This window comes from Theropithecus gelada, chromosome 7a, assembly GCF_003255815.1.
Source record: "Theropithecus gelada isolate Dixy chromosome 7a, Tgel_1.0, whole genome shotgun sequence".
Classification (NCBI taxonomy): Eukaryota; Metazoa; Chordata; class Mammalia; order Primates; family Cercopithecidae; genus Theropithecus; species Theropithecus gelada.
This window is the reverse complement of record NC_037674.1, coordinates 17,812,287-17,831,192: the sequence shown is the minus strand read 5'-3', so window position 1 is coordinate 17,831,192 and position 18,906 is coordinate 17,812,287. Positions and strand designations below refer to the sequence as shown.

Here is an 18,906-nt window from a genome sequence, read left to right as displayed (position 1 = left end):
GAATAACAGAACTCTAAAATATATGAAACAGTAACTGATAGAACCGAAAGGAGAAATAGACAAATTCACAATTATAGTTGGGGACATCAACAACCCTTTCTCAATAATTGATAGACTACTAAATAAAAAACCGTCAAGGATATATAAGAACTGTACAACACCAGCTGGTTGTGGTGGCTCATGCCTGTAATCCCAGCACTTCGGGAGGCTGAGGCGGGTGGATCACTTGAGGTCAGCAGTTCAAGACCAGACTAGCCAATATGGTGAAATCCTGTCTCTACTAAAAATACAAAAAAATTAGGCTGGATGTGGTGGCTTATGCCTGTAATTCCAGCACTTTGGGAGGCCAAGGTGGGCATATCACCTGAGGTCAGGAGTTTGAGACCAGCCTGACCAACATGTTGAAACCCCCTCATACAAAAATTAGCCAGGTGTGGTGCTTGTGCCTGTAGTCCCAGCTACTTGGGAGGCTGAGGCAGGAGAATTGCTTGAACCTGTGAGGCAGAGGTTGCAGTGAGCCAAGATTGTGCCACTGCACTCCAGCCTGGGCAACAGAATGAGACTCTGTCTCAAAAAATTAACAAACAAAAATAAGAATACAAAAAAATTAGCCGGGCCTGGTGGTAGTGCCTATAATCCCAGCTACTCAGGAGGCTGAGGCAGGAGAATCACTTGAACCTGGGAGGTGAAGGTTGCAGTGAGCTGAGATTGCGCCACTGTACTCCAGCCTGGGCAACAGAGAAAAACTTCATTTCAAAAAAAAAAAAAAAAGAACTGTACAACACCATTAACAAATAAGATCCAGTTAGCATTTATAGAACACTCCACTCAAAATTGCAGAATACACATTTTTTTCAAGAATGCGCACATAGACATTCACCAGGACCCTCATACTGGGCTATTAAATAAGTCTCAATCAATTTAAAAGCACCAAGATCATACAGAGTATGTTTTCTAACCACAGTGACATTTATTAGAAAGCAGTAACAGAAATCTTGGAAATCCCCAAATATAGGGAGATGAAAATAACATACTTCTAAATTATGGTGGTTCAGAGAAGGAATCACAAGGAAAATTAGAAAATATCTAACTAAATGAAAATGCAACGTATCGTTTGTAGGATGCGGCTAAAGCATTGCTGAAAGGGAAATTTGTATTTTTAATTGCTTCTATTAGAAAAGAAGAAAGCTTTAAAATTCAAGAAACTACAAAAAGAGGCTGGGCACGGTGGCTCATGTCTGTAATCCCAGTGCCTTGGGAGGTTGCGGTAGGAGGATCATTTGAGGCCAGGAGTTCAAGCCTAGCTAGGCAACTTGTACAAACCTGTAAAAAATTATACAAACTTGTGAAAAAAAATTGTAAGCATATTTTGGCAAGAAATAGTCTTACATAAAAACGGGGGAAAAAGCTGTAACTTAAGATAGGACAAACATAGGTTTGGTATATGTTGTAAGGGGCTTACACCTTTAAATTCCTACAGCCAGGTGCTGTCATTCATGCCCATAATCCCAACACTTTAGGAGGCCAAGTCGGGAGGATCGCTTGATCCCAGGAGTTCAAAACAGCCTAGGCAGCATGGCGAGACCGCATCTCTCCAAAAAATATTTTAAAATTAACTAGGCGTGCGTGATGGCCCACGCCTGCAGTTCCAGCTACTCAGGAGGCTGAGGTGGGAGGATTCCTTGAGCCCCGGAGGTCAAGGCTGCAGTAAGCAGTAATCACACCACTGCACTCTAGCCAGGAGACAGAGGGAGACCTTGTCTTTCAAAAAACAAATAAATAAATAAATCCCTAAACATACATTGACAAAAAACAAGCAAGTCTCTTAAGAAATACAAATAACTGAAAAAAATACAGTCTTGCAAATAAATGCAAATTAAAATCGAAGTACAAGGAATAGCGTTTTTACTCATAATATTAGCAAAAAAATTTTTAAAAAGCTTTTCATTATTAAGGGTTCTAATGTGTAGTGTTTGGCATAGCAGGACTGTACACTAGTGAAAAAGATTTTGTAACCATTATTTGACATGGAGACATAACTTCATACAGTAAAGCACACAGATTTTAAGTATACAGCTTGCAGAAAAGCAGATATTTGTTTGTATAACTACCACAAAGATCAAAACATAGACCATTTCATAGCCCTGAAGCTTCCCTCAAATGCCTCCCTAGGCATAACCTTCTTCTAAAGCTAATCACTATTTTGACTACTGTCATGGATGACTTATCTGTGCTTGGCTGTCATGTCAGTATAACTATACCACATGTATTCTTTAATGTCTAGCTTTAGCTCACCATGATGTTTGAAAATTCATCTGTATTGGTATATGTGCCAATAGTTTGTTCTTTTTTTATTACTATGTAATATTCAATTTCCCCTGTAAAGTTAAAAAAATCTCATATGGATTAACCGGAAGCAACATGAATCTTAATATTTAGGCATATTCACTGTGTTTTGCTATATCTTACAATTTCATATATGGCACTTCTGTTTGTAATTTTTTCAGGGGAGAAATTGAATAATTTAAGTGACTGACTCTTTTAGGTATGAAAGAAGGCTGGGAGAGGAGATCAACGGGTTTGACAACCCACAGCTTTTCTCATCCTATCCACAGCTTGTCCCACCCTACCCAATTATAACCATCTTGATTTTAACATCTAGTGCCAAGCCCACTTAAAAAGCTACACCTGGGTCTTTAGTAGCCTTCAACAATAAAAGTTTTTGTTTGTTTGTTTGAGACAGAGTCTTGCTCTGTGGCCCAGGCTGGAGTGTGGTGGCGTGATCTCGGCTCACTGTAACCTCCACCTCCCGGGTTCAAGCGATTCTTCTGCCTCGGTCTCCTGAGCAGCTGGGACTACAGGCGTGCACCACCATGCCTGGCTAATTTTTGGATTTTTAGTAGAGACGGGATTTCACCATGTTAGCCAGGATGGTCTCGATCTCCTGACCTCATGATTCACCCGCCTCGGACTCCCAAAGACAGGTGTGAGCCACCATGCCTGGCCTCAACAACAAACTTTGAATGTACTATTTCCTGGCCCAATTCTTGGTTCTAGGTAAAGAGATTTGCTAGTATAATCTAGTTGGAGGAAACTGATAGAAATCGTTTTTTGAAGGTCAGATCAAACAGTGGGTATTAAACCTGCATGTACATCTGAATTACTAGGGAAATTTTTTACAACACAGATTCTAGAGCCCACTGAATTAAGACTCTCAGGGATGGGGTTGGAGCTTGGGTTCTATATATTTTAAAAGCTTCTTGAGTAATTTAGCCTAGCTAACCCAGCACCAGTTTGAAGGAGGCATTTGGGAGCTATTGAAATAGAGAGTAAGTTGCAGAAAACCACATATTGATTAGTGCATTTATCAAATATGTAACTCTAATCCTGATTTTCCTCTTTAGATGTCAAAATACAGCTCTGTCTTTTATATTTGGCCTCTTAATTTAAGAGGCTAAGACCCAACTCATAGTGCCCTTTGAAAAATCTCTACATTCTAAGTTAGGAAGCATGGGTAACATTACTGGAATTTATATTTATTTTCACATTACCTACAGCTTGGGAGTCTTTGGCCTCATATTTCAAAGGAGAAACAGATCTAAGATAGTCCCGTATAAAATAGAGGATGTCACATTTTCTTCCACGTAAGAGTCATTGTAAAGTCTGCTTCTGGAGGAACTGTTTTTGACATCTCATTTGCCAGTACCCTCTGCTGATTCAAGGTTGTGTACTTTTATCAGAGCCGAGAGTGTGTGGAGCAGTTACAGCTGGAAGACCGGGTCCTCTGCCTGCACAGTAGGTGGCGAATCCTCTATGCGGGACTGGCAAATGGCACTGTGGTCACCTTCAACATAAAGGTTAGTGGTTGGGGAGAAAAGGCTTGCTTCCCATGCTACTTGAAAATAGTGTGAGCCTGTGTGGGAAGAAGTAGCAGGCAGGGATTTTCCTGTTTTCTTCTGTGGGGAAGCAGCAGAATCAGCTGCTACTCAAACACAGTTATCTTCTGATGTAAGTGAAACAAGATCCTCCATTCTCTCTGTTTCTACTCAAATGTGCCAGGACCAAAATGTAACTCCACTAAATTAAACCAAGCCTGAAGATTTGGGGCCAAATAATGAGTCATGGATTAAACTAGTCTGTCTCTACTTAAGAATGACATCATAAAAAATGAACTTAAGTGCTCACTTCGACAGCACATACACTAAATTTGGAATGATACAGAGAAGATTAGCATGGCCCCTGCGCAAGGATGACACGCAAATTCATGAAGCATTCCATATTAAAAAACAAATGAAGAAAAAGGAACTTAAATTCCATTGAGTATGACATTGGTGTGGTTTGGCACTGGTTTAGGGTTTCATGAGGGCGGTCCATCTGTGAGGTGAACTGAGAGGTTTGCTGTAATGTCCGAATGGCTTCATTCTTTCCTAACCCAGAGATAAATTCATTTGTTGACCTAGCCTTTATTGAGCATCTGTTATGTGCTAGGCCCCAGGATAAGGTTTAGTTTTTGATGGCCCTGTGTACTTTGATAAGGTAGTTGGACTTCATCTTACAGGCTTTAAAGTATGAGAAACATGATCCCATTATGTTTCAGGAAAAGTCACTGGAGTTGATAAGATTGGGAAAGATTGGTATTAGCGAAGGCAGGGAGACCATTTAGGAGGCTTTGTAGTGGAAGCTGACATGAAAAAGGTTAAACAGGATAAAGAGAAGGGAATGGAGGAAAGATATAATCTAAGAGGTAGAATTGATAGGTTTGATTGCTAATTAATTGTGGCAGCATATCCCCTGGTCATCTTGTAACCATGTGTTAGAATGGTACTATTACAGTGTCATTCATAGGCTACATGCTAGCTGGAACTAACAGAAGATGTGCATTAAAATATGTCATGGTTTCTGCCTACAGGAAACTTAAAAATCAAGTTAGAAGAATCTAGTGTGTATATAATCAAGTGCCAAGTGATTTGGTCTATTTGATATGATACATCACAGAAGGGCAATTAGTGAAGATTTTTGCATTCTAGATGCAGACAAGTTCTAAGTCTGATTAAATTGGATTAGGGCAATAGAAATGTAGAGGAAAGTAAATTTAAAATATTTTAAAGGCTAAAATGTGATAATTACCTGATTATCTTCTCTTTTGTGAGATTATCAGAAGTAGACAGAAGTGGCTGGATATGGTGGCTTATGCATATAATCCCAGCACTTTGGGAGACTGAGGTAGGAGGATTGCTTGAGCCCAGAAGTTCGAGACCAGCCTGAGCAACAAAGCAAGACTCCTGTTTCTCAAAAAAAAAAAAAAAAAAAAAAAAAAAAAAAAATTTTTTAACTATTAAAAAAAAAAAAGCTAAGTATGGTGGCACACGCCTGTATTCCCAGCTACTCAGGAAGCTGAGGCAGGAGGATTGCTTGGGCCAGGACTTCAAGGCTGCAGTGAGCTATAATCACACCACTATACTCAAGCCTGGGTGACAGAGTGAGACCCTGTCTCTCTCTCTTTTTTTTTTAAGTAGTAGACAGAAGTAAGGAGCAAGACAATCTTGAGGCTAAATGATGAGATGATGACAAGAAATTCAAATGGAGAAGTTCTTTGAAGGATTGAAAAGCCCTGGAGAAAGATGGTCCTAGAGACAGACATTTGAGAATCTCTGCATAGATGCGAATTTTGAAAATGAGGGCTGGGCTTTTTCCTAGTTTGTCCATACTCTTAGAATGTAGTACTTCTGGAGTCACAACAGAAAACCAGGACTGTTTACCAGGGCCGGTCCACCTTTGGGTCCTGAGCTCCATTCAGTCTGTCTCCCTAGCACTTCAAGATGGCTGAAATCATTGCTCAGCAATATAGGCTCCCAGCCTTTATTGAGCCTATCTGAGCAATGATCAGCTGCTTAGTTTTTAGAAGCCTTATTCCAGGCATGCACCTAAAGAACTTTTGTGGAATTGGGAGGCTTAATGAACAGGGTTGGTTGGGGGATGAAGGAAAGAATTGTAAAATCTGAGATAAAAGAATGTTTTGGGATTCAGGATGTGACCCTGCCACTCTGGTATAATTAGGCTTCTATAGTCTACTAAATGATGACAGAGATGACATGGAGCCAGGTGCCAGAAGAACATCATAATAAGGAGAATTTAGGCCAGGCATGATGGCTCACGCCTGTAATCCCATCACTTTGGGAGGCTGAGGCGGGCGGATCACCTGAGGTTAGGAATTCAAGACCATCCTGTCCAACATGGTGAAACCCTGTCTTTACAAAAATATAAAAGCTAGCCAGGTGTGGTGGCAGGCACCTGTAATCCTAGCTACTCGGGAGGCTGAGGCAGGAGAATCGCTTGAACCCAGGAGGCGGAGGTTGCAGTGAGCTGAGCTGGCGCCACCGCACTCCAGCCTGGGCGACAGAGCGAGACTCTGTCTCAAAAAAAAAAAAAAAAAAAAAAAAAAGTGGAGAATTTGAGACTTACTGAAATTGCCTAGGAAGGGAATTCTAAGTAGAGATTTTTGGAAACAGCATGACACATAGATTGCCTAAATTTTGGATGACAGAAATAGTTCCTGGGTCCGTGTCAGGGAAAATGCACTAGAGTTTGGAAAAAAAAAAAAAAAAGGTTCACCTTTCATTATTATTAACTCACAGGTGGTGAAAGAGAACCAGTTTCTAATTAGGATGGGGATGGTGTGGGTTGAAATTATAAGTGAGTTTATAATGTAAGGGTTTGCCCTCCTCAGATCAGGGGATAGGGGAGGTTCAGCAAAGAGGGTTGGAGTGGGAAATAGCAGAGATGGATACATGAAGGCTGCAGAGTAGGTATGAAAATTTGAGTACAGGTGACAGAAATGAGAGTTTGTACCAAAGTAATGATTTTGGTTAATTGGTTTTGAAGTTTTCCAGCTAAGTTGTTTTTAGCTGTAATCTTGGCTTATTTTCCAGAACAACAAACGACTTGAGATCTTTGAATGCCATGGCCCCCGGGCAGTCAGCTGTCTTGCCACAGCTCAGGAAGGTGCCCGAAAACTGCTGGTCGTGGGGTCTTATGACTGCACCATTAGTGTACGTGACGCCCGGAATGGACTGCTCCTCAGAACTCTGGAGGGCCATAGCAAAACCATTCTTTGCATGAAGGCAAGTACAGTGCAAGAGAATAGGAGTTGTCTGGCACAAATAGAAGGGTTTTGAGGCCAGGCGGGGTGACTCTCGTCTGTAGTCCCAGCACTTTGGGAGGGCGAGGCAGGGAGATTGCTTGAGCTCAGAAGTTCGAGACCAGCCAGGGCAGCATGGCAAAACTCCATCTCTCCAAAAAAATACAAAAGTTAGTGGGATGTTGTGGTGTGCACCTGTACTACTCACGAGGCTGAGGTGGGAGGATCACTTGAGCACAGAAGATCGAGGCTGCAGTGAGCCATGATTGTGCCACTGTACTCCAGCGCGGGCAACAGAGTGAGACCTTGACTCAAGCAAAGCAAAACAAAACAGAGAAAGGTTTTAAATGGCATTTCCCGTGTTGTCTCACGCATCATTTAGAAACACCACCTCAGAAAGAGCGAGGAGATTGCAAACCTTTTCTTCACACCAACATCACCAAGTGATGCACTTTCCTTTGAGAAGCAATGAGTGTATTTTGTTATAGAGTGGGTATACTCGAATGCCTTTCTAGGCTGCTTCATAGTCATTCTGGAAAGGTAACAAACCTAATAATACATTATCAGTTAATTAGCATGCTTGGTAGGGGGGCATAGGTTTCAGCTAAGAAAATTTGTCTGAGAAACTTTTATACCTAGTTCATCGTGCTCATCTCAAAATAGGATGGAAATTAGAATTTACCAATGTGTTTTACAAGTTGTAGAGAAAATTGAGAACCGTGTACAGAATCTGACATGTTGAATTTTTTTCTTTAAGGTGGTGAATGATCTCGTGTTCAGTGGCTCCAGTGATCAGTCAGTCCATGCCCACAACATTCATGTAAGCTATGTTGGTGTTGTGTAAAGAAACCTTGAATAAAATAATGGTTAAAGCTTGATGGTTTTCTTAAACGTCTTGCAATTTAAATTAAGCCCTTTATCCACCGAAGGGATTTGTCATCATCCCTATGCATGTGCTCTTGGATAATATTGTGTAACCTAGAAATTCTGCCTCATCAACGTTTTTAATGGTGGACAGACAGACTCAAAGTTTATGTAAGGTTTAGTTTGAATGCCCCATTTAAAATTGAAATAAACGGAACAGCTGAGGCTTTCAGAAAGTGGGTATGATATGTAGTTAAAATAGAACTAGTAAAAACAGCTGAGAGCTGGGCCCAATGGCTGTCACCGGTAATGCCAGCTACTCAGAAGGCTGAGGCGGGAGGATCACTTGAGGCCAGGAGTTTGAGATTAGCCTAGGCAAAATAGTGGCCCTGTCTCTTAAAAAAATTTTTTTTAATAAGCTGGGCATGGCAGTGTGTCCTGTAATTCTAGCTACTCAGGAGGCCGAGGTGGGAGGATTGTTTGGGCCCAGGAGTTCAAGGCTGCAGTGAGGTATGATCGCACCACCACACTCCAGCCTGGGTGACCAAGTGAGACCCCATTTCTTTTTCTTTTTATCTTTTTTTTTTTTTTTTTTTTTGAGATGGGGATCTCACTTTGTCACCCAGGCTGGAGTGCAGTGGTGCGTTCTTGACTCACTGCAGCCTCAACCTCCTAAGCTCAAGGGATCCTCCCACCTCAGCCCCCCAGGTAGCTGGGACTAAGGGTGTGAGCCTCCATGCCTGGCTAATTTTTTCATATTTTTTTGTAGAGATGGGGTCTTTTGCCCAGGCTGGTCTTGAACTCCTGAGCTCAAGTGATCTGCCCACCTCGGCCTCCCAAAGTGTTGGAATTATAGGCGTGAGCCACTGCACCCAGCCTGTGAGACCCTGTCTCTTAAAAAAATGAACAACAGAAATAGCTGAGAGAGTGTTCTCAGGTCATAGAGGCAGCTACGTTCCTGGTCTATAACCTCAGAATAATAATTTGAAGCTCAGTTCCTGGTCTGTAACCTCAGAATAATAATTCCCAACTGATAGACTTGCGGTCTAGATCCAGTGAAATGAAAAAAGTAAAAGTACTTGGAAGGCTGTAAATACAGGTAGAGTTTTGGCCGCTTTCTTTCCATGACATTAGAGTCTTTCCATCAGGATACAATCCATATATTTTGTATATGTAATAAATGATTGTGGAATACTTCTGCTGTTAAAGTTAATACTATTAATACTATTTGTACAGTTAATGCTATTAATTGTATTAATTGTACGTGTACAGTATTCTCAGAATTATGCCTCTTAGAATTACAGAATTATAACCAGGAAGGAGTCTCGAAAGTCAGTCTGGTGACGCTTACTTCTCTTCTGACAGACTGGTGAGCTCGTGCGGATCTATAAAGGTCACAATCACGCAGTGACTGTGGTGAATATCCTAGGAAAAGTGATGGTGACTGCTTGCCTGGATAAATTTGTTCGTGTCTATGAATTACAGGTAGAATTTAGATTGAGTATTTTGCTTGAATGATTTGGGGAGATTGTCTATTTGAGTTTAGTGTTGATTTTTGATACAGTAAGGTGGGATGGAACCCAGGAATCTGCGTTTTCATGAGCTTTCTAGATAATTATAAAGAAGCTGGCCTGTGGACTGCAACTTTCAGAAACTGCTCTGAGACACTTGATCTGGCTCATGGGTGTCAAAACTTAATTTCTAGTTCTAGTTAATTTATAGTTCTCCTTGTGTGCAATTTCAAGTTTGAAACTCTGATTCTAACAAAATTGATTTTATTACTTCTAATTACCAGCTCCCTCCTTGTATAGTAGAACGTAAAAGAAAAATTGTCATTAGGTTATATTTCTGTTAGAATGCTACTAGTGCTTCCACTTAGCACCTCAGGTGTGGTTTTAAACCTGCCAAAGGCCTTTAGGGACTGTACTTATTAAACGCAAGGTATAAATAACTTTAATTCTTTCTTTTTTTTTTTTCTTCTGCCTAAGTCTCATGATCGATTACAAGTTTATGGAGGACACAAAGACATGATTATGTGTATGACCATCCATAAAAGCATGGTAAGTGTTATTTGTCATGTCAGATATTTGCTTTTGAACGTGTTTGCTAAAAAATTCTTGTCACTTCCAAAAGTGACATCTGCTTCTGATATGCCTCATTGTTAAGTACCTTCCCATCTCTTGGCATAATAGGGAAGTAACCAGGGGACAGTGTTGAACATTCCATTGTCTATTAACAGCCAAAATTATTACAATAAAAATGGTAGTATCAACTACAGTTAAATAGAAGGTAAATTCAAGATGCTTCAAAAAACTGAGTGGTGCCTTTTCCAGAGACGTGATCTGAATAGAACACTGGAATGGAGTCAGGAGATTTGGCCAGTGTGGTATGGCTACAGCAGATCTAAAAGTAGAAACCAACTCACATAACCCTGCTAAGCCTTTTTTTTTTTTTACTTTTAAGTTATGGATGTTTTTCAGACTCTGAGTGGTAGAATCCTTTCTTTTCCAGTGAAATGCAGGTGCCTAACAGAGCACCCAATAGAAACCAGGGCTACCCCAGTTAAAGTAGAAAGGCCAAGTGGGTGCCTCTGAGGCCTGCCACTCCTCTCTGCCCTCGTCCCGAGTGGCTTTCTAAGGAGCACAGCTGCAAAATACCTAGACTGGAAGATCTGGAAACTACTTTCCCATTCTACTACTCTGGAGCTGGTTTTGATTTAGGTTTTTGTTTTCTTGTAGCTGCTTCAAGGAGCTTGTGACTTGTTTTGAGGGTGTTTTGTAGTTTGTATGTATTTTGGTCTGACACTATAAACCTGTCTTTCTCCAGATTTACACTGGCTGTTATGATGGCAGTATTCAGGCCGTGAGGCTTAATCTGATGCAGAATTACCGCTGTTGGGTAAGGAGTGAAACTCTTCTTGTCACTGGACTTGGAGAGGTTGCTTCACCCTAGACTAATTGATGTTCATTAGCATCAGTGTAGCATTTTATATTTTAGCATCTACTTTATGCCTTACACTGTAGATCACAGGCTGTCTCCTAGGTGGTGGTTTTGTTTATCATAAAATCAATACATGCTTAGAAAGCAACAGTACAGCAATATATGAAATAAAAAGTGGAAGTGCTTATTTTGGTAATGGTACTATCCCTTCTACTCCCGCTCATCAGAGATTACTAGTATTAACGGTTTGGTTTGTGTCCTCATTGGTTTTTGAGGAATAGGCAAAAAAAAACAGTTTAAGGTCTTGTAAGTTCCAAACCTTAGTTCATCAGGCTGAATTGTGTGATTTTTATTTTGGAGTGAGGGCTGATGATTAACCCTTAAAATTTTCACACTATTTCTTATAAGCCTTAATTTTTTTTGGTCAGTTCTAACAATGGTAGCTTTTCCCTAAAACCCTAAGATCCTTTTCAGCATTGATGGCATGAACTTGACACTCTCCATTTTAAAATTCGACTTTACACTTGTCCACAGCCTAGTGACTTTTCAGCTCTCTACACATTACTATCTTTGCTTTTTAATTTTCTCAGTGAAGGCAAGCAAAATCTAGTACAGTTCCTCTTAATCCAAGGGGGATATGGTCAATGTTTTTTTGATGTGGTAATCAAGAGGGCTAAGTGACTAACAGGCAGTAGCCAATATAGTGTAGATATGTTGGACAAAGGGACAATTCACAGCGTAGATATGTTGGACAAAGGGACAATTCACAGTGTAGATATGTTGGACAAAGGGGTGAGATGCAGTGGGATGGCGGGAGATTTCATCACACTGCTCAGAATAGTGTGTAATTTAAAACTCAAGAATCGTTTATTTTGGAAATTTTCCAATTAATATTTTTGAAGATCAGTTAACCACAGGTAACTAAAACCTCAGAAAGTAAAACCATGGATAAGGAGGCACTACTGAACGACAGGATGCAGAGTACACAAATAGAGTTAATCTATAGAGAGAAATGGGAAAGATACCTCTGACTTTATAGAGAGAAGGATGGAGTAGTACTGACAGAGGAGAAACTTAACTTTGCATTCCCCCTTTTTTTTTTTTTTTTTTTTTTTTTGAGACAGAATCTTCTGTTGCCAAGCTGGAATGCAGTGGCATGATCTCAGCTCACTGCAACCTCCACCTCCGGAGTTCAAGCGATTCTCCTGCCTCAGCCTCCCAAGTAGCTGGGAACACAGGCGCCCGCCACCACACCCAGCTAATTTTTGTATTTTTAGTACAGACAGGGTTTCACCATGTTGGCCAGGCTGGTCTTGAACTCGCGTCCAGCCCGTATTTTTTCTTTTTTTTTTCTGTAGGGACAGGGTCTCACTGTGTTGCCCAGGCTGGTCTTGAACTCCTGGGCTGAAGTAAACCACCCACCTCGGCCTCTCAAAGTGCCACCTCTCACTGAGCCACCACTTGGGAAGCATAAGACACTGGCTTGTGCTTTCTAATACATGAAATTAAGCTACATTTATAAGTAAAATTATAGCTTAAAAAAATAAGTAGGTAATCGTAAGATTGAGATTCAAGTGATAAAGGCTGTGAGTAAAGTCAGGCTTCCATGGCAAACACAGTATTCTGCAATAAATATTTCCACAAATGTAGTTTTCTTTATCAGACATTTTTATTTTCACGTTTACATTCAGTAGTTCTTAGAATTGTTAAAAATAGCCCTTTCGGGCCGGGCGTAGTGGCTCACGCCTATAATCCCAGCACTTTGGGAGGCCAAGGTGGGCAGATCACTTGAGGTTGGGAGTTTGAGACCAGCCTGACCAACATGGTGAAACCCTGTCTTTACTAAAAAAAAAAAAAAATACAAAATTAACTGGGTGTGGTGGTGCACACCTGTAATCCCAGCTACTTGGGAGGCTGAGGCAGGAGAACTGCTTGAACCTGGGGGGCAGAGGTTGCAGTGAGCCGAGATCGCGCCACCGCACTCTAGCCTGGGTGACAAGAGTGAAACTGCATCTCAAGAAAAAAAAAAAAAAGAAAAGCCCTTTTGGTACAATAGGAAAGGTATTTGTCTTTTGTGTTGAATAAACTAAGAAAGAAACTCAATTTTATGATGGCAACATAAAAAATACAGTTTCAACAGAATTTTATGGTAATTTATCCATAAATATTTGCTGACCTTTTTCTGATTTAAGAAGTTGTAATTGCTATGTTAGTGCTTTGCCCTCTCAAAATATCAAAATAGCAAAAGATTTTTCCAGTCTTTTCAAGGTTCCTCATTATGCTGATATTTTGGTCGCCTTGGCTTTGTTGTCTTTTCTAGCCAAGAATAAATTTAAAATAAGGGGCTGGCTTTTTGCTTCCATAGTGCCTATGGGATCCAGGTGGGGGCTGTTCTGATTCACGTTCACTGCACCCTTTTTCACCGAGTCCCCTCATTTTCTTTCTCTCCAGTGGCATGGCTGCTCTCTGATATTCGGCGTTGTAGATCATTTAAAACAACACTTGCTGACCGACCACACTAATCCCAACTTCCAGACTCTGAAATGTCGCTGGAAGAACTGCGATGCTTTTTTCACTGCTAGGAAAGGATCCAAACAGGTACATTAGTGGGACTTGAGGTTCGCCTGGGATTCAGTAGACTGCTCAGAGCAGGGGCTAGAAAACCTTTTTTGTTTTATTATTGAGAATTGCCATATATAGGGAGGGCCTATGGTTTTTCTTTTTATGATTCAGAGATTTGGGGGGTAGCTTAGTGAAGTTTCAAATGAAGAATTAGGTCATTTTTGAGAAAGGGCCTAGAGAACATTTTCAAATGTTTCAAATCCAGTAACTGAACCTGGAGATTTATTACAGTGCTCTTGTGCTGAGACAACAGCTCACCTTTAAGTACACGCTTTCATGTAAGTTAGCCAAGTGCTGGCTCCTGACTGCCTTTCCCGTCTGGATCCTAGGTGGAATGGACCCACGCGGCTTTCCTTGGCTTTGACTTTCTCCTGTCTTACTCTCAACTTCTCTCTCATGGGTCCTTTTCCCTTCATTCCTAGGATGCTGCAGGACATATTGAACGACATGCTGAAGATGACAGCAAAATTGATTCATGAAGTTGTTTGCCTCCCACGTTGGGAAGTTATTAGTTGAACTGTTTTCACATCAGCCCCCCACACAGGCCACTCTCTTCCCTTCCTTGGTGAAGCAAGGAAGGAGAAAGCGGTTACTAGCCAGGCCTCTAGCATAAGTCTGGGCAGCTCTTTGGGATGATAGATTACTCTTTAAGTTCGTGCTGGAGGTTTTAAATAGATTTAGACAGATGTTAGGGAACCACACTCCTCTGGGACAGCATGGCATATAGTGATTTATGCTACTTGCGTTCTCCAGGTGTTTATTAAAGATACAGATCCTAATTGGTTACCCAGTTTGACCCTAATCATATGTATATTTTATTGACTTCAGTTTGCAATGTTTAGTTTATGTTCTTATGATGGTTTAAACCTATAGTCAGGCTTTTAAGTACAAATTTGTTTAAGTGCTAGACGTTCGGGATCAGTTTTAATTTCTCTATTTGTAATAGCTGGGTATTCAAATTGGAAGCAAATAGTTTTCTTTCTTAACAATTATGTGCAGTGTGTGTCCCTGTTTTCTTGCTTCATAGATGGACAGAGCTGGCTTTAAGTGCTAAAGGACACAGTAGATTTTTGACAAACAGTGGCTGCTCTGCTGACCATATTTTAGGAATTCAGAAAGCAAATCACATGGTGACAAGTCCTTACAACACCACTTCCTAGCAAACCTCTGTAAATGTGGATAGAAAGCTCAGTGTGAGGCAGTGCGTAGACCTAATGTCTACCTTTACGTTTGCTGTTGAACTGGGCACTACCTGCCACAGATCCTGTCAGGCTGTTGCAGCTGGAGGTGTACCTTTATCTTCCTTTCTAGCGTCTGATCCTGCAAGCCTAATGTCGGTTTGAACCCTTTTTGGTTTGTTCAGTTGCCAGCCTCCATCTCTCCCACTATATGGCTGTGCCTAGACTGATGGCAGCCATCCAGTATTCCTCTGGGCTCATGGGTGTTTTCCACCCCTCTGCAGCACCCAAGATGGTGGGGGAGAAGGGGTTAGAATAAAGCATCTGAATACGGTTTTTAGGACCTCAAGCAGACTTCCTAGAGACTTGTTTCTGAGACAGTTCTTTGCCTTCACTTCCCTGCTAGGTGGGAAAGAAGAGTGGAGCAGAGACTCTGCCTGGCCACTGAGAACAGCCAAATTCACAAACCCTCAGTGGGGCTTTGTTTTTGGATTTTCTCCAGACTCATCAGTAAACCTGTAGAAGTGTTGCTTTCCAGCCTTTTGTTTCTGGATCCTCAAAACTCAGAAAGTGGCCAGGCGTGGTGGCTCATGCCTGTAATCCCAGCACTTTGGGAGGCTGAGGCAGGCAGATCACCTGAGGTTAGGAGTTGGAGACCAGCCTGGCCAACATGGCAAAACCCCATTTCTACTAAAAATACAAAAATAAGCTGGGCGTGGTGGTGTGTGCTTGTAATCCCAGCTGCTCAGGAGGCTGAGGCAGGAGAATCGCTTGAACCCGGGAGGCGGAGATTGTAGTGAGCCGAGATTGCGCTACTGCACTCCAGCCTGGGTGACAGAGTGAGACTCCATCTCAAAAAAAAAAAAAAAACAAAAAACCTCAGAAAGCTTCTTCAGAGAGAGAAAATAAGGGGGAGGAGCCCAGGGCCACATACCAAGCTTTGGGACATGCTCTCTGGGATTGCAGAGCATCCAGGTCTGTCTTCGCCCCTATTAGTGCACACACATCTACTCACATGTGTTCCCTCAGGCTATCGGGCAGGGGGACTTCACCAGGGGGTTCATGGATAGGCTTCAAGAGGGTCTGTGAACCCCCAGAAATTGTGTGTGAGACTGAGTATGTGTTCTTTTTTCCAGAAAAGGCTCCAGTGGTTCTTAGTTGATCCAAAAAATGTTAAGAATTAATCTAGAAGGCTGGGCTTGGTGGTTCATGCCTGTAATCCTAGCACTTTGGGAGGCCGAGGTGGGTGGATCACTCAAGGTCAGGCGTTTGAGACCAGCCTGGCCAACATGGTGAAACCCAGTCTCTACTAAAAATACAAAAGTTAGCTGGGTGTGGTGGCGTGTGCCTGTAGTCTCAGCTACTTGGGAGGCTGAGACAGGAGAATCACTTGAACCTGGGAGGTAGAAGTTGCAGTGAGCCAAGATCCTACCACTGCACTCCAGCCTGGGCAACAGAGTGAAACTCCACCTCAAAAAAGAAAAAAAGGTTAATCTAGGAGATAATGAATGGCCTAGTACTAGATAATAAATGCCCCCACAAGCTCTTGACTTCTGTCCTTGGGGAAAGCCATTTTGTTAACCACACTAGTGAAATTTATGTGATGCTTAATGGAGAACAGAGAAGATCTTGTTGCAAAAAATGTGTTAAATATTCGTGCTGTTTCTGTGTGAGATTAAGAAGCTTTTCCCACCTCTCACCCCTGTTTCCTATAAGGATATCCAGAGAAGCCAAGCTGTTCTGTGTGTTTGGGAATGGTCGTTTCCCGGGAAGATGCATTTGGATCGATGACTAAACCTGGCCCTTTTCTCTGGGCTGTAGTGAAGCCGCATTTTCATGCTGGCTGGCTGTGTGCTGAGAGAGCCTCGAATGCTCTGCGGCATAGTGCCCTTCTGCCCTGCCTGAGGATGTGTCGAAAAGATGAGAGTGGAGGAGCCTTTGTGCAGCAGGAAGAGGCTAGGTGAGGTGTCGGGCAGTTGTGGGGAACTTCTGAGAGTATTACAGACTGGTAGAATCAGTAAGAACTCCGATTTGGATTTCGCTTTGGTGGAACTGTGTGTCTGTATCTGCCTGTGTATGTGCAAGTGTGCAGGTTCCTTTGTGTGCATGTGTACGCGTGGGAACCTGTACTTGTCATATTTTTCTTCATTTCACGAAGGCTTTTTTTGAAGCAGTGGCAGTAATAATGATGTTTCAAGAACACATGAAATTCTTTTAACACCAGATTAGCATGTTACCCAAAATGAACCGTTCTAGCCCTCTGTTAAGAAATAAAGGGACCATAAGCATTTTGGCTGCTTATGGTTGTGTGTTACTACTTACAAGTGTCTTGAAAATTATGCAGAACTTTGCCTTCTTTTTTTAATGTCTTCCACAATGTCGTGACTTATTATAACCCTGTTTCCCCTCAGAGAAGAGCTGTGGCTCAGGGATCTTTGTTGACTCTGGCATTTAGTAGCTTTGTGAAGGAAGGAAACCATTAAGTGACCTGACAAAAACTGATTGATGTCTTTAAAGTAGTTGGAACCACTTTTAGAATGTTATTCTTGGTTGCTTTTGCCTACTTCTAATGGCTTAAAGCCAAGAAAACCATAGTATAAATCCTTTTGTGTACCTATGCTAGTGTTAAAATGGCAGTTTGTTCTGATGAAATATGTCACTTCAAGTTTTATGTGAGAGTTTTTAATTAGGTTAAAAATAATTTTGGCATACCTCTCTACTCAGTTTATAAAGCAATTCCACACAATGCAAACAAAACTCTTAACAGCAAAGGTTATCTTGACCTGATGTTACTTGAATTTGAGAGCAAGTCATTACTTACTACTGCACTCTTGCTTTTGTGGGAAAAACTTTTTTCTTCCCCAGAAGAGTTAACAGTTGAGTGTTCAGCTCCTGACTTACCTTTAATTTAGAGGCAATATTATTACTGTTTAAGTGATTATTTGCTTGCCACAGGTTTTATTTTGTCTTTTTTCTGGTAGATTATACAATGGACAACTTTAGTGATGAGGCATGTGAATGATTTGGTGGGAGTAGGTATATACTTAGTGGAATGGTGTATTTTATGGAAGAGAATTCATTGGAGGTGAGATTGAAGTATATTGTAAAGTGGGATTTGAACAGCACATATGCTCTGGTTTGCTCAAATAACTGCAGTTTATGCTTGCTTCTCAATTTTGTTTCTGTTACCTAAACGGGAGCTTCTAGAATTATGAAGGCCATACCTGCCACATTTATAAAATAATGGTTTTATTCCTGCCCCCAAATCATCAGGTTCCTCGGGTTTAAGAGAAGCGGTCTCACAGACGGGAATAGAAGTTGTGGTGGAGATGATTTGGGATAGACTGAGTTCCCTATGCAAGTGGATGTGAGCTCCTCATAGAAACCAGACCTACTGTGTTAGACAGTAACCTCTAACCTCACCTCCTCCAAGCCCAAGTGTACAGCCCTGCTGGGTTACCTGGTGACTAAATTTCCCAGATTCACTCTAAACTCAAGGTAGTGACCCAAATAAACTGGGAGAGGAGCGTGTCAAGGAGGAAAAGCTGTTGAAAATCTTTCTCCTATTTAAGAGAAATATATGCCCTAGAGCTGCTCCAGCACCCTTGGTTTCTGATTTTTTTAATATTGAATATGGATTACAAGAATGAAATCAGATGACTGCAAAAATGTTTATAAGCAAATAGCCTTCTTACATTTTGGTATAAAGCTGTGAACTTCATAACTTTGTAAAGCAAGATATAAAGCAAATACAAGAGGAAAATAAAGTACTTTTACTAACTGACAGTTTACTTTCGTTACCTTGTCTGCATATTCATGGTCAGCCCTTTCCACGTTGGCTTAGCGAGGAAGAAGGAAACTGGGTGGAAAACACAGGATGCCTGTAGATATGCCACAGGCCATGGTCCAGGTAAGTTTAGCAAACTGCTGCGTTCAGGGTTTTGTCCACGGTCACACGACAGGCCAGTTAGTGAACAGAGGAGCTAGGATAGCTCAATCTCCACTCCATTACATTCAGGTAACTGGCCCCTCCTGTTGTACATAACCCATTTATTCTTGATATCTTTTACAGTAACAACTATTCCTCTGCCTTCCTTTTATGTCTTGGAAAGTATCTGAGCAATTCCTATGCTCAAGAAATAGCAATAGGCATGATTAAAGGGG

At 41.5% G+C, this 18,906-nt stretch overlaps 1 protein-coding gene and 1 non-coding gene across 5 annotated transcripts in view; both read left to right on the top strand.

Moving 5' to 3' along the window:
- ZNF106 (zinc finger protein 106) overlaps positions 1 to 18,528 on the top strand; it is an 81,666-nt gene extending 63,138 nt beyond the window's left edge. For 2 of the 4 annotated variants that reach the window (XM_025389683.1, XM_025389682.1), the window contains exons 15-22: positions 3,741 to 3,857; positions 6,930 to 7,121; positions 7,896 to 7,958; positions 9,368 to 9,487; positions 9,991 to 10,062; positions 10,829 to 10,900; positions 13,394 to 13,540; positions 13,987 to 18,528. In XM_025389683.1, the coding sequence (XP_025245468.1) occupies positions 3,741 to 3,857; positions 6,930 to 7,121; positions 7,896 to 7,958; positions 9,368 to 9,487; positions 9,991 to 10,062; positions 10,829 to 10,900; positions 13,394 to 13,540; positions 13,987 to 14,043 (840 nt within the window). In that variant the 3' untranslated portion in view covers positions 14,044 to 18,528. The remainder of the gene's footprint in view (positions 1 to 3,740; positions 3,858 to 6,929; positions 7,122 to 7,895; positions 7,959 to 9,367; positions 9,488 to 9,990; positions 10,063 to 10,828; positions 10,901 to 13,393; positions 13,541 to 13,986) is intronic. The other 2 variants (XM_025389684.1, XM_025389685.1) reach the window with 1 other exon arrangement.
- LOC112628221 lies at positions 4,178 to 4,284 on the top strand. Its single transcript, XR_003120383.1, has one exon. It is a non-coding gene; the product is annotated as a U6 spliceosomal RNA (small nuclear RNA).
- Positions 18,529 to 18,906: the final 378 nt, after the last annotated feature.